The sequence below is a fragment of the Panulirus ornatus genome, unplaced genomic scaffold (assembly GCF_036320965.1).
Source record: "Panulirus ornatus isolate Po-2019 unplaced genomic scaffold, ASM3632096v1 CTG_6537_pilon, whole genome shotgun sequence".
Lineage (NCBI taxonomy): Eukaryota > Metazoa > Arthropoda > Malacostraca > Decapoda > Palinuridae > Panulirus > Panulirus ornatus.
Genome location: NW_027265112.1, coordinates 1084 through 16998, shown reverse-complemented (window position 1 = coordinate 16998; position 15915 = coordinate 1084). Strand labels below are relative to the sequence as shown.

Below are 15915 nucleotides of genomic sequence, written 5' to 3'. Positions count from 1 at the left end.
TTTTTTTTTTTTTTTTTTTTTTTTTTTTCCCAAAAGAAGGAACAGAGGGGGCCAGTTGAGGATATTCCAAAAAAGGCCCAGTCCTCTGTTCTTAGCGCTACCTCGCTAACGCGGGAAATGGCGAATAGTTTAAAAGAAAAGATAGTTCATGAATATTTGATGTTTTTGTGGAGAGAACACACAATACTTGATTAAACTGAAAGGTGCAACAATTAAAGAATATTGAAAAGATCTGGCAGCATTCTAAAACTTGTCTTCAACACTGAAACAGTTTGGTTATACTAAAGCATATAAATTGTGTTTCATTGTTAATAATATTGGTGCTACGAAGATAGCTTGACTTATCATAAGATTGTTATATCTTCCCCTCCTTTTTTACTGTTCCAAAAGAAGGAGCAGAGATGGGGACCAAGGGAAGATTTTTCCCTTTAAGGTTTAGTCATCTGTTCTTGGTGCTACCTCTGATGCGGGAAGTGGCGAATATGTATGTATAAAAATGAAAAGAGTGTTGAAAATAGGTCATTGTAATGGATATCATAAACAATGAATTATTTCTTTCTTGACCTGAGTTTTCATTGTCTCATTTTTAAAAAACCTAGGTAGTTGTATGATATCTACTCTTTCTTACTCAAAAATGTGATGAAACACAACCAGATTCAGGGCAAATAGTTCATTATGGCACCAATTGTAACATCTAATCCACCTTGTAACAGTGGATTTCCTCACCCTATTCTAATGTGACACCTTGTCTTTGCTTGTGCTCTCCTTGTGGAGGATGATGATTGCGCTTTGTTCTGTTCATGATGACTGCTCGTTGATAGATGAAATGGCTGTAATGGCCATTTATGATTTTGTCTGATTCATTGTAGGGACATTTCAAGTATAGATTTCAATCCTTTGTTAGCTTATGGTCATTCTTGCTCCAAGATCCTGTATTAGAGTTGAATTATCTTACATTGGTTTCATAACACCCTTGCAAGCAGAGTAATGATGTCATGATAATTAGTTGATATTTGTTTACATGATAATTTGGAGATATTCATCTGCCAAAGTAAATATTTCCCAAAGCAAAATTAATGAATTTTCTAATGTTAGTCGACCCTAATGGTGTCCTATTATTTTGCGTCATATCTTTACAATTTTGGTAAATAGCAACTGATCCCTTTATATTTTTTAAGTTCTGGACGTGAATATTACTCATGTATATCTTCATTTGTTTTCTCTTTTGCAGGAAGAAAATCTTGGGAGAAGTTCAGTCCAGTGAGCGCAATAAATTACCATCATGTAAATCGGTCCTTGTACTTGGTAAGCGAAACTAATATTTTTCTTTGAATAGCTTCCTGGTTAGTTGACTCCATTTCTCATTTATTGATATTAGCATGGTTGCTCCATTCTTTTGGAACTGACATCGATAAAGGTGTAAGTTGTGAAAAATAGGAACTGGGCTTTGCCATTAGATTAGTTCATCATGGTGCTTCCCAGACCGGTTAGTTTTTTCCTTTTTATGTTTTAGTCTCATTGTCTGAAGGTTGAGGTGTAGCATGAGATAGCTACCAGAAAGTTAGTGCAACATGAACTCATTCTACATTGTGCTATCCATTTCTTTATGAATAAGTTATTAGGAACCATGGGGAAAGAAATACCCAGAATGTAATGGGAATTGAGTTTCGAGTAGTACTCAGAATATCCAAGCAGTGAAAATTATATACAGTATATACAGAAAATAATAGGTCTGCCTATTTTTCAAATTCACATTTTCTGGGCTCAAGGATATGGTAAGGTTTTTCCTATATTTTTTTCTGAATAAGTAGATGATTATTAGTTCTTGCATTAGGTAAGAACCTATTGAAGAGAACTACATAGGAAGAATATTTGTAGAATGCATTTTCCCCCATATCATCCACCCAAAAGAATAACGAAGGCTTGTAACTGAAATGTGATCTCCCATTTGTGTTGCCTACTTGAACAACAAACGATCTACTGTACCACCTATGTATTCATTATTTTTCTTAGTATGTTACTTGTTTTTAGTGCATAAATCAGTCATGAACTTAGTAAAAAGTGTAGAAAAATATGTAAAGAATACAATTTACAGTATCATTAACTGAGTGATATGTTCATTTTGCTATGAGATGACAATCTCCTCCCTGAGCTGGAAATATTGTAATCTGTACAGTGTTGCATCACCCATACTCCTTTTAGAGTATTATTCTGAATATTGTACAGTATGTAATTAATTTTTAGTATATGAACCATTCAAGAACTTGCTGAAGAAAGCTGCTAGAAATTGTTTAAAAAATGCAGTTTACTATATCACAGGAGGTTAGACCGAAGGCCAAAAATACATGAAGTAATTCTCAAAACCTTACATTATCTGTGGAAATAATGTGCGGTACATAAAGAAAATAATACGGCTGCTACTATACATGCCCCCTAATGTTAAGCCAATGCTACACCCAGCTGGCATTCTGTCTCTGATGTTGCATTTCTGCCAATCATGTTTGGTGTAGAGAACATGAAGAGATCAGTAACAATACAGAATATCAGACAGATGCAGACAGTATCATAAACCAGTTGAATGATGTGAAAGACCTTGTAGTAATAATGCCTTACGACCAGACCTTCAGCAAACACAACAAAACAGTAGATGACTGCTACAGAAGGATAGTGGGCTGGATCCTGCAGACTTTCAAGTATAGAGAAGAAAAACAAGTGATGGTAATATTCATGGTACTAATTCTTGTCAGTGTTTTAACATTACCCAACAAGGTGACAAAATTGCAGAATTAGAAAGTGTTTAGAAATCTTTCACAGCCTTATTGTTGATGTAAAGGAACTAGATTACTGAGAAAAAGAGAAAACTAAAACACCCAAGGCCCAAGACTTCAATATTGGCCTTGCCTGCTGTCATCAGAAACACCATACCAGAGAAGTTTAAAAGAGCACTGGACAAATATCTATGAAGTGTACCGGACCAACTAGACTGTATGGGCTATGTGGCCCTGTGGGCAGCGTCCCTTAAGAGCTTAGTTGATCAATGAACCAACCCAGCAACCTGGTTCCAGTCTGGGCTGTGGGGGTAAAAGACCCATAAAGACTTCAGGTATTTACCAGGTATGCCTAAATATTCTAAAACAAGGAAACCTATGAAGAGGGTAAGGAAGACCTTTAACTTGGGAAAAGATCAAAATACTGATTGAATTTGAGCACGGGTTCAGTATCTGCTCACTGTTATGGCATTGATAACAGCAACATTTGGATCATAAAGAAGAAAAGCTTATTGATTAGGAAAGCCTTTTCTCACCTGTCTATTTTGAAGATGGCAATGCTTCTCAGGATGCCGACATTAGTGAAAATGGGGAATATCCTGAAAATCTATGTACAAGTAATGTGGGTGCAACAGTTTTCAGTGACAGGGCAAATGTTTAGAAATAGTTGTCCAGTTTCTAGGAAATTATTACCAGCATGGGCTGACTTCATATTTCATCACCTATGTCGGACTAAGAAGTGTGATTCTGTTAGGTGAGGCTGCAACACATAGATTGGATCTCCAGATTATAGAGGAGAGAGTTTACACAACAGATTGGTAATAGAACTGTGATGAGACCAGCCTTTACTGGAAAGAGATCTTAAAGAAATCATATCTATTGAAGACAGGCAAATGCTTCAGGTTTTAAAGTAGCAATGACTGCATTATATAGTGGTCGTAGAATGACATTTCATGGCTAAAAGTGCGTAGGGGTGCAACAGTGAATAATTATTTCCAATCTTTTTTTTTTTTTTCTTTATGTTGGAGGCTTCAGTCATGGACCTTAATTGAAATAAAGAGAGGTTGATAAAAGGGAAAAAGAATAGACAATGTAAAGTATTTGTGAGTTTTGGAGGAAGAGAAAACCTGTCTTTTGAAATGTGTTCAGTTATAGTTGTTGGGAAAGACATGAGAGGGAAGATACTTCCAAAGTTTTAGTGTTGGAAAAGATACAGTCATCAGAATGGCCCACCCTTGAATTGCCAATGGCCACACAGTAATCATTAGATCAAGCTGAGTATTGCTTGGTCTGGCTAGTGCTGTAGCCACACAACCAGTGTGCTCTCTGGCAAAAACCAAAGTAATAACTTTAGAAGAGGGAAAAATTAACCAATATTGTGACCTAGGGCAAGCCGGTCAAGTTTTGAAGTTACCCTGGGGGAGTTTTTAAGTCGAACTGCTTTGATTCGACTCTGTCAGGTTTGGGTGCAGAGCTAGAACCACCCCAGATGTGAGAGCAGTACTCCATACAAGGTGAATCAATCCTTTGTATGAACAGAGCAACTGTTCAGAAGAAATGTTGGCATCTAAACAGGACTCCCTGTTTCTTAGAGGCAGACTATGCTATTTCTGTAATGTAGTGTTTCCAAGATAATGTGGATGTTACAGTAATATCAAGTACTATGTTCATTGATTATAGATATGTCAGAGATGAGAGGAAAGTTGTGAGAAATTCTTGATTGAGAGATGGGCAGAAACTGGGTCTTTGAGGCATTAAACTTTAACCAGATTTTATCTACTCCACTGAGATATCTTGTCCAAATCTGAGTTTATTATTATGGATGCAGAGGAGAACCACCCTAGGTATGAGATTAGTACTCCATGCAAGGTGGATCATTCCTTTGCATAAATGGAGCATCTGTTTGGAAGAAAAGCTGACATCTAAACAGGCCTTCCCATTTCTTAGAGGCAGACTATGCTATTTATGTCATGGGTTTCCAAGTAGAGTGGATATTACAGTAATACCAAGTACTATGTTCATTTATTCAAGAGGTGGAATTATAGAACCATCAGAGGTGAGAGGAAAGTGAGAAATTTATGATAAAGAGATGGGTAGAAACTGGGTCTTGGAGGCATTAAACTTAACCAGATTTCATCTACTCTACTCAGATATCCTGTCCAAATCGGGGTTTATTGATGAAGTTGATTTGAGCCAAGATGCAGATTGAGTGAAAGAAGGAACAGAGTTGAAGGCTGTGGAGGAATGCAGTGTGTACTCATCATTGTATTAGTGCATTTGGTTATTTGAGGAAGAAAGGAAATCATTGATAATGATAAAGAGTGGAGAGAGTACAGAACCTTAAGGGATACTGGTGTTGATGGAGAAAGGGGGAGAGGCTGATCCATCATCAGCCAGAGATAGATCAGCCAGAGAGGGAGCAAAGTGAGGGAGGGATGCCAAAATAGGGGAGGTTAGAGATGAGACCCGTATGCCAGACTGTGTATAAAGCCTTGGATATGCCAAGGGCAACTACATAAGATTATCCAAAATCTTTCAGGGATGATGACTGGACATTAGGAAGATAGGAAAGAATATCACTAGTGGATCTTGCCGTATGGAAGCCATAGTAGTGGGATTCAAGATGTCTGAAGATATGGAAGTTGAGGAGGGATTTAGAGACTTTACAAATGATAAATGTCAAAGCAATGGGACGGTAGCTAGAGGGGTTAGAAAGGCCACCCTTCTTAGGGATGGACTGTACCAATGCATTCTTCCAAGAAGAAAGAAAAGTTATGGTTTGTGAACAGAAATATGTGTAGGTGCAAGTTTAGAGGCACACTCTTCAGTACATGGAGATGGATGCTTCTGTCTAGAGAGAGAAGTGCTTTGCAGACAGTTCAAAAAGAGATTATGGGAAGGGGCATAGGATTAGTAAGTGGCGAAATGGGTACAATATTTTTCTAATATTTTTGTTATTTGTTTTTCAGTTATTTGATATAATATGAACAAAAAAATTAGAATGTATAGTATCCACATGACAGATGTGTCTCTAGGGCTGAGTAATGAGTAGATAAACTTCATTTTTCTGGAAAGAAAACCAAAAGTGAATTAGATAAATGCATGGACATATTATTTTGAGCAACATGTAACTAGGTAAAGTGATAAGATTCATGAAAAGAGTTCTTTAAAGTACCATGGGGTAAGGAAAATCAACATAACTCAAAGGAAGAATATAATACCATCATCCCAAGCTTTTGTCTGTTTTCCAAGACCCCTTTGGAGGAATAACAAAAGAATGTCACATAACGGTTTATGAACAAATCTTAAATGAATAAGGCTCCCTGCTTGACTCACCGCTACATAAGGAACATGGTTGTATCTGATTCATTGACATTTAAGGAACATGGTGCCTGACTTGACCTCTCATGAACTCAGTCTGGGTTACAGTTCACTATTGCTGTTTTTATATTTGGCTCATCATAAATGGAATTTATCAGGAAGTCATCCACTCTCTATATGTAAGTGTATGCAGAGAAAAGAGGATTGGTTGATAGATTTCATTTAAGATGTGCCAGATATAAGAACAGCAATGTCAGACCATAGTTTGATATTCCCGTAGCTTTCCTCTCTCACCATATATTCATAAGACCTTCCACAAGGCTTCTCAGTGAAACCTACCTTGCTCTCCTCAGATACATAAATGCCACATTCAATTTTTTTTTCTTAGTATTTTTCTCAAACATTCTTCCAATCAAATACCTGATCCACACATCTGCCATGCCTGGAACCCCACTGTTTCTCCCCAATCTGATGCTCTTTACATCATTATCCTTCCATACAACTTTAGTGAAAGAGAAGAGAGAGGCATTTGGACGATTTTTGCAGGGAAAAAATGCAATTGAGTGGGAGATGTATAAAAGAAAGAGACAGGAGGTCAAGAGAAAGGTGCAAGAGGTGAAAAAAAGGGCAAATGAGAGTTGGGGTGAGAGAGTATCATTAAATTTTAGGGAGAATAAAAAGATGTTCTGGAAGGAGGTAAATAAAGTGCGTAAGACAAGGGAGCAAATGGGAACTTCGGTGAAGGGCGCAAGTGGGGAGGTGATAACAAGTAGTGGTGATGTGAGAAGGAGATGGAGTGAGTATTTTGAAGGTTTGTTGAATGTGTTTGATGATAGAGTGGCAGATATAGGGTGTTTTGGTCGAGGTGGTGTGCAAAGTGAGAGGGTTAGGGAAAATGATTTGGTAAACAGAGAAGAGGTAGTGAAAGCTTTGCGGAAGATGAAAGCCGGCAAGGCAGCAGGTTTGGATGGTATTGCAGTGGAATTTATTAAAAAAGGGGGTGACTGTATTGTTGACTGGTTGGTAAGTTTATTTAATGTATGTATGACTCATGGTGAGGTGCCTGAGGATTGGCGGAATGCGTGCATAGTGCCATTGTACAAAGGCAAAGGGGATAAGAGTGAGTGCTCAAATTACAGAGGTATAAGTTTGTTGAGTATTCCTGGTAAATTATATGGGAGGGTATTGATTGAGAGGGTGAAGGCATGTACAGAGCATCAGATTGGGGAAGAGCAGTGTGGTTTCAGAAGTGGTAGAGGATGTGTGGATCAGGTGTTTGCTTTGAAGAATGTATGTGAGAAATACTTAGAAAAGCAAATGGATTTGTATGTAGCATTTATGGATCTGGAGAAGGCATATGATAGAGTTGATAGAGATGCTCTGTGGAAGGTTTTAAGAATATATGGTGTGGGAGGAAAGTTGTTAGAAGCAGTGAAAAGTTTTTATCGAGGATGTAAGGCATGTGTACGTGTAGGAAGAGAGGAAAGTGATTGGTTCTCAGTGAATGTAGGTTTGCGGCAGGGGTGTGTGATGTCTTCATGGTTGTTTAATTTGTTTATGGATGGGGTTGTTAGGGAGGTAAATGCAAGAGTTTTGGAAAGAGGGGCAAGTATGAAGTCTGTTGGGGATGAGAGAGCTTGGGAAGTGAGTCAGTTGTTGTTCGCTGATGATACAGCGCTGGTGGCTGATTCATGTGAGAAACTGCAGAAGCTGGTGACTGAGTTTGGAAAAGTGTGTGGAAGAAGAAAGTTAAGAGTAAATGTGAATAAGAGTAAGGTTATTAGGTACAGTAGGGTTGAGGGTCAAGTCAATTGGGAGGTGAGTTTGAATGGAGAAAAACTGGAGGAAGTGAAGTGTTTTAGATATCTGGGAGTGGATCTGGCAGCGGATGGAACCATGGAAGCGGAAGTGGATCATAGGGTGGGGGAGGGGGCGAAAATCCTGGGGGCCTTGAAGAATGTGTGGAAGTCGAGAACATTATCTCGGATAGCAAAAATGGGTATGTTTGAAGGAATAGTGGTTCCAACAATGTTGTATGGTTGCGAGGCGTGGGCTATGGATGGAGTTGTGCGCAGGAGGATGGATGTGCTGGAAATGAGATGTTTGAGGACAATGTGTGGTGTGAGGTGGTTTGATCGAGTGAGTAACGTAAGGGTGAGAGAGATGTGTGGAAATAAAAAGAGCGTGGTTGAGAGAGCAGAAGAGGGTGTTTTGAAGTGGTTTGGGCACATGGAGAGGATGAGCGAGGAAAGATTGACCAAGAGGATATATGTGTTGGAGGTGGAGGGAACAAGGAGAAGAGGGAGACCAAATTGGAGGTGGAAAGATGGAGTGAAAAAGATTTTGTGTGATCGGGGCCAGAGCATGCAGGAGGGTGAAAGGAGGGCAAGGAATAGAGTGAATTGGAGCGATGTGGTATACCGGGGTTGACGTGCTGTCAGTGGATTGAAGCAGGGCATGTGAAGCGTCTGGGGTAAACCATGGAAAGCTGTGTAGGTATGTATATTTGCGTGTGTGGACGTATGTATATACATGTGTATGGGGGGGGGGGGCATTTCTTTCGTCTGTTTCCTTGCGCTACCTCGCAAACGCGGGAGACAGCGACAAAGTATAATAAAAAAAAAAAATAAATAACATTTTTCCAGGTACATTATTTCTATCTATATGTCTACCTACCTATCTATCAATCTATCTATGTCTCTTATGCCCATTCCCTCCAGCAACTCCCACCAAGGGGTGGCCATGGCGAAAGAGTGTCCACTTACCCCTGTCCTTACATGCCTCCCACGCATACACCATTCAATGCATTCTTCCACTATTTCTATCCCAGTATTCCTCCACCCTATTTGCCCATGTCACATGTGGTCTTCCATTCATACCAACCCCTGTCATTGTGCTATCATACACTTTCCATATAAATTCCCATCTTGCATTTTTTCTACGTGCCCAAACTACCTCATAGTATTACATTCACCCATTCTGCCACTTCACAATTTATTCGCTTTGCACTCTTTGCCATACCACGTCTCTCACACACCCCTTCATTTTTTTCTTCATTCCATCTAGTCACACCACATGCTCTTCTCAAATAGCTCATTTCCACTGGCTGAATTCTTGACCTCTGTGACTGAGGTACATTCAACATCTCAGTAGTCTGAACATTCACCTTTGTTGCATATGCATTTGTACAATAGCACCATACATGCATTTTGCCAATCTTGAGGCACCTCACCAAGATCCATACATATGTGGAGAATCCTTACCAGCCAATCAATCCATAACACAGTCAACCCCTTTCTTAAGAAATTCATCAGCAATACCATCCGCTCCATCCATCTTACCACATCTCTTCTTTTGCAGGGCTTTCACCATGTCTTCTCTCTTCACCATACCACTTTCCATAACTTACACTTCACATACTGCCCAAACCCAAACACCCTACATCTGCTAACCAATCATCAGATACATTTTACAGTCCTTCAAAATACTCTCTTGATCTCTTCCTCACCTCATCCCTACCTGTTGTTAATTTCCCCCTTTCACTGATGATCCCATTTGCTGTCTTGTTTTCTTCCACATGCTACACACCTCTGTTGCACATGCCAGTACTGCTTCCTCAAATATCTCCCATTCCCATTGCTTTGTTTACTCACACCTCTTGCCATTCTACACTAAATTTCTCTTGATGTTTCTTCACATACATCTCTTTTCTAAGTTTACTTTTATTTTCATGCTTGGTAACATCAAGTGGAAAAGGCAAGGGACTGTCCTCACCAGACAGCATCAATGGAAATGGCATGCTGAAGGGGCTGCAGGCTGGTGCAAGAGAGCCAGCAGGTGTGGTGGGCAGAGGTTAATAAGCCAGAGAGGCAGAATGAGGTTTAAAGAACCACATGATGGTAGGCTGCTTGGGTAATTGTTGCCTTCAGGCATAAACCTCCTTGTAGGGAGTAAGTTGAGCTTTCAGAGCCTGCTTAGAATCTATAATGAAAATATGGATGTTACCAGAAATTTCACAAAATTAGAACAAATATTATGGATCTGCATGGCACACCAATTTTGTAGAACTTACTATTGTTACATGCTTTGGTGTGCATCCTAAGCACACCCACAGTTCATAGTGCATAACAACTGAGTAGTGCCTAGTAGGAACATGGTGGCTGATGCAAAATACAGTTTAGCACATCTCATCCACTGTGAATGGCATTTCAAACCAAACCTCATGTAAGTTTGGAGAAGAAGTTAGATCTTCTGGCATGAATATGGGGGAGACAACTTATGTGGATTGAAGATTATCTTACTGGGAGGCAACAAAGGACTGGTGTCAGAGTAACTTTCTTAAAATAATTTAGGGTCACCAATAGCATGTCGCAAGGTTCAGTCCAGGGGCCATTGCTTTTCTTGATTTACATAATGACAGGTTGAAGGGTTGATTCCCTCTTGAATTTTTTTGCAGGTGCAGCCAAGTTCACAAGTTTGGTAATTAGAAAGTGGGGATGATTGCAGTTGAACTTTAACAGATTTCTGATACATGGTTGATGAAGTTCTGCCCAAGTAAATGCAAAATAATGAGGATAAGGCATAGTGAAAGAAGGCCTCATTACAATTGCTATGTAAAAGGGAATAAGCTGCAGGAATTGGTGCATGAATGGGACTTAGGAGTTTAGTGTACTTGACATGTTACCAAAGTGCCTCATAAGGAGAAATGAAAGAAGACAAATTCACATTGTATATTAGGCTAAGATTATAATATGCCTCTCAGATTGGGCCACTTCCCTTGGAGAAGCATGAAGGTTCAATAGAGAAGGTTCAGAGGAAGGCAACAGAGATAGTACTATAATCAGGTTAATTGAGGCACAGTTTGACTACCATGGAAGAGAGGAGTATGGGGAGACTTGATCACAACCAGTTTACTGATGTAAGCAGTGAACAGTTCTTTGAAAGATGCAGAGATAGAGCAGCAAGAAACTTATTCAAAAAGGTGTGTGATGTCTCCATGGTTGTTTAATTTGTTTATGGATGGGGTTGTTAGGGAGGTGAATGCAAGAGTTTTGGAAAGAGGGGCAAGTATGAAGTCTGTTGTGGATGAGAGAGCTTGGGAAGTGAGTCAGTTGTTGTTCGCTGATGATACAGCGCTGGTGGCTGATTCATGTGAGAAACTGCAGAAGCTGGTGACTGAGTTTGGTAAAGTGTGTGAAAGAAGAAAGTTAAGAGTAAATGTGAATAAGAGCAAGGTTATTAGGTACAGTAGGGTTGAGGGTCAAGTCAATTGGGAGGTAAGTTTGAATGGAGAAAAACTGGAGGAAGTAAAGTGTTTTAGATATCTGGGAGTGGATCTGGCAGTGGATGGAACCATGGAAGCGGAAGTGAATCATAGGGTGGGGGAGAGGGCGAAAATCCTGGGAGCCTTGAAGAATGTGTGGAAGTCGAGAACATTATCTCTGAAAGCAAAAATGGGTATGTTTGAAGGAATAGTGGTTCCAACAATGTTGTATGGTTGCGAGGCGTGGGCTATGGATAGAGTTGTGCGCAGGAGGGTGGATGTGCTGGAAATGAGATGTTTGAGGACAATGTGTGGTGTGAGGTGGTTTGATCGAGTAAGTAATGTAAGGGTAAGAGAGATGTGTGGAAATAAAAAGAGCGTGGTTGAGAGAGCAGAAGAGGGTGTTTTTAAATGGTTTGGGCACATGGAGAGAATGAGTGAGGAAAGATTGACCAAGAGGATATATGTGTCGGAGGTGGAGGGAACGAGGAGAAGTGGGAGACCAAATTGGAGGTGGAAAGATGGAGTGAAAAAGATTTTGAGTGATTGGGGCCTGAACATGCAGGAGGGTGAAAGGCGGGCAAGGAATAGAGTGAATTGGATCGATGTGGTATACCGGGGTTGACGTGCTGTCAGTGGATTGAATCAAGGCATGTTAAGCGTCTGGGATAAACCATGGAAAGTTGTGTGGGGCCTGGATGTGGAAAGGGAGCTGTGGTTTCGGGCATTATTGCATGACAGCTAGAGACTGAGTGTGAACGAATGGGGCCTTTGTTGTCTTTTCCTAGCGCTACCTCGCACACATGAGGGGGGAGGGGGATGGTATTCCATGTGTGGCGAGGTGGCGATGGGAATGAATAAAGGCAGACAGTGTGAATTGTGTGCATGTGTATATATGTATGTGTCTGTGTGTGTACATATATGTGTACATTGAGATGTATAGGTATGTATATTTGCGTGTGTGGACGTGTATGTATATACATGTGTATGTGTGTGGGTTGGGCCATTTATTTCGTCTGTATCCTTGCGCTACCTCGCAAACGCGGGAGACAGCGACAAAGCAAAATAAATAAATAAATAAGAGTAATAAATGATTGGAATAAACTATGAATAAGGAAATAGGGGAAAACTGACACCATGCAAAAGGTTCAAAGGTTGTCTGATACCATGCTGCATTGTTTTTACTTTAGATTAAGAAATTAACTGTTTGAATGGTTATCCCATGTATTTTGAATTTGAAAGACCTTTCATTTTATATTTTTACTTATCTAAATGCTCATGGTTTTAGTTTGTCATGTTGCAGTGTACTTTATGGTGATTGACACATTTCTAGCTAGTTAACAGGTAGTCACTCCATTAATTTCATCAATGGATATTTATCTTTTTTTTTTTATTTAACTAATGGACCATGGAAGGTACTCATGATTAGGTATCCTTTAAGATCGGTGTAACTAATAGAGTAACCTGTGCATAAGTTGGCTTACTTACTTTTCATTTTTAAGTGGTTACATTGATAATATAGTTCCTTAGTTGATTAATATTCTCCCAACATTTTGTAAGTATTTGTTTTAGGTGAATGAAAAGACAACGAAGAGCAGGGAATTCCATATTTAAGAAATGTGAAAACTAAAGTAGGTGAGTGCAGATGAAGTTCAGCTGAAGGGAACTTTTACATGGTTGGGATGGTATGAAGAAGAATTTATTGCTGTGCAATTGAGGAGAGGAGGATGATGAATTGGATTTTGCTGCCACGTGACTCTGGAAATAGTGGTAGAAGACAGCAAATGAAGAGACCAGATCATTTGACGTATAAGGAGTATATTGAGGAAATGATGGATGGTTGTTTATGAGGCAGATAACTGGATTAAATTTTATTTTGTAATGATAAATGGGAGTTACAACATATAGTTAGTATTCACATGCCTTGTAGTTTAATGACAGTAACCATGATTCTTTTGTCACCTCATTTTCAGGTGAAAATGAGTCAGGTAAAACTACGTTAATTGCCAAACTACAAGGAAATGAAGATCCCAAAAAAGGCTCTGGACTAGAATATGCATACATAGATGTTAGGGATGAATACAGAGATGGTAAGTGTATTAGCATATTGGTAAAAGTCATAAAAGGTGGTTACAATTTTCCATGTAGTACTGACTGAAAGTTGAATATTTTCATAATTGGTTTGCTGCTGATATGAAATTTTTCCTCCATTCCTTTTGATGAACCAGCTTGAAGCTTTCATTCTTTTATCATGTCCTTCACAGACCACACAAGGCTTAGTGTATGGGTACTAGATGGTGACCCTAAACATGCTGAGCTATTAGAATTTGCTGTTAATCCTGATAATTTGGAACATACTTTGGTCCTTCTTACTGTCTCCATGACAACACCTTGGGCTGTCATGGACCAACTTCACACATGGGCATCTACCCTTCAGGATCACATAGACAAGCTTAATTTTGATCCGGACAAATTTAAAGACCAACAGGAGAAAAGTGAGTACTGTGTTGTTTTCAAGAATAACTTCCGTTAATGAAATAGATATGAGTATCTTTTATTGCTTTCACTCACCTGCTGTTACAAATCCTTAATGATGTATGGATGTGACTCATAGCTACATAGGAAACATTCATCAGTACATGATTAGCTTTCTGTCTTTTTCTTCTGTTTGCAGTTACATACTTTATCTACTGTTACTGTTATTATTGTTATTATTATTGTTATTATTATTGTTATGTACTTAATTGCTGATTCTCGCATCAGTGAGGTAATGCCAGGAAACAAATGAAGAATGGCCCATACAATAAAATTATTATTATTATTATTTTGCTTTGTTGCTGTCTCCTGCGTTTGCGAGGTAGCGCAAGGAAACAGACAAAAGAAATGGCCCAACCCACCCCCATACACATGTATATACATACACGTCCACACACGCAAATATACATACCCATACATCTCAATGTACACATATATATACACACACAGACACATACATATATACACATGCACACAGTTCACACTGTCTGCCTTTATTCTTTCCCATTGCCGCCTTGCCACACATGGAATAACATCCCCCTCTCCCCTCATGTGTGTCAGGTAGCACTAGGAAAAGACAACAAAGGCCTCATTCGTTCACACTCAGTCTCTAGCTGTCATGCAATAATGCCCGAAACCACAGCTCCCTTTCCACATCCAGGCCCCACACAACTTTCCATGGTTTACCCCAGACGCTTCACATGCCCTGGTTCAATCGATTGACAGCACGTCAACCCCGGTATACCACATCGTTCCAATTCACTCTATTCCTTGCACGCCTTTCACCCTCCTGCATGTTCAGGCCCTGATCACTCAAAATCTTTTTTCACTCCATCTTTCCACCTCCAATTTGGTCTCCCACTTCTCCTCGTTCCCTCCACCTCCGACACATATATCCTCTTGGTCAATCTTTCCTCAGTCATTCTATCCATGTGACCAAACCATTTCAAAACACCCTTTTCTGCTCTCTCAACCACACTCTTTTTATTACCACACATCTCACTTACCCTGTTATTACTTATTCGATCAAACCATCTCACACCACATATTGTCCTCAAACATCTCACATCCAGCACATCCACCATCCTGCGCACAACTCTATCCATAGCCCACGCCTCGCAACCGTACAACATTGTTGGAACCACTATTCCTTCAAACATACCCATTTTTGCTTTCCGAGATAATGTTCTTGACTTCCACACATTCTTCAAGGCTCCCAGAACTTTTGCCCCCTCCCCCACCCTATGATTCACTTCTGCTTCCATGGTTCCATCTGCTGCCGAATCCACTCCCAGATATCTAAAACACTTTACTTCCTCCAGTTTTTCTCCATTCAAACTTACCTCCCAATTGACTTGACCCTCAACCCTACTGTGCCTAATAGCCTTGCTCTTATTCACATTTACTCTCAACTTTCTTCTTTCACACACTTTACCAAACTCAGTCACCAGCTTCTGCAGTTACTCACATGAATCAGCCACCAGTGCTGTATCATCAGCGAACAACAACTGACTCACTTCCCAAGCTCTCTCATCCACAACAGACTGCATACTTGCCCCTCTTTCCAAAACTCTTGCATTCACCTCCCTAACAACCCCATCCATAAACAAATTAAACAACCATGGAGACATCACACACCCCTGCCGCAAACCTACATTCACTGAGAACCAATCACTTTCCTCTCTTCCTACACGTACACATGCCTTACATCCTCGATAAAAACTTTCACTGCTTCTAACAACTTGCCTCCCACACCATATATTCTTAATAACTTTCACAGAGCATCTCTATCAACTCTATCATATTCCTTCTCCAGATCCATAAATGCTACATACAAATCCATTTGCTTTTCTAAGTATTTCTCACATACATTCTTCAAAGCAAACACCTGATCCACACATCCCATCCTCTACCACTTCTGAAACCACACTGCTCTTCCCCAATCTGATGCTCTGTACATGCCATCGCCCTCTCAATCAATACCCTCCCATATAATTTCCGAGGAATACTCAAAAAACTTATACCTCT

The 15915-nt window shown here is 39.8% G+C and overlaps 1 protein-coding gene across 1 annotated transcript; it reads left to right on the top strand.

The window, feature by feature from the left end:
• Positions 1-1231: 1231 nt before the first annotated feature.
• On the top strand, positions 1232-13900 carry LOC139748531 (cytoplasmic dynein 1 light intermediate chain 2-like; the record flags this gene model as incomplete). The annotated part of the gene is made up of 3 exons (XM_071661591.1): positions 1232-1305; positions 13326-13442; positions 13617-13900. Coding segments are annotated over 3 exons (460 nt in total), but the record flags the coding sequence as incomplete, so codon positions are not given.
• Between the last annotated feature and the right edge of the window lie 2015 nt (positions 13901-15915).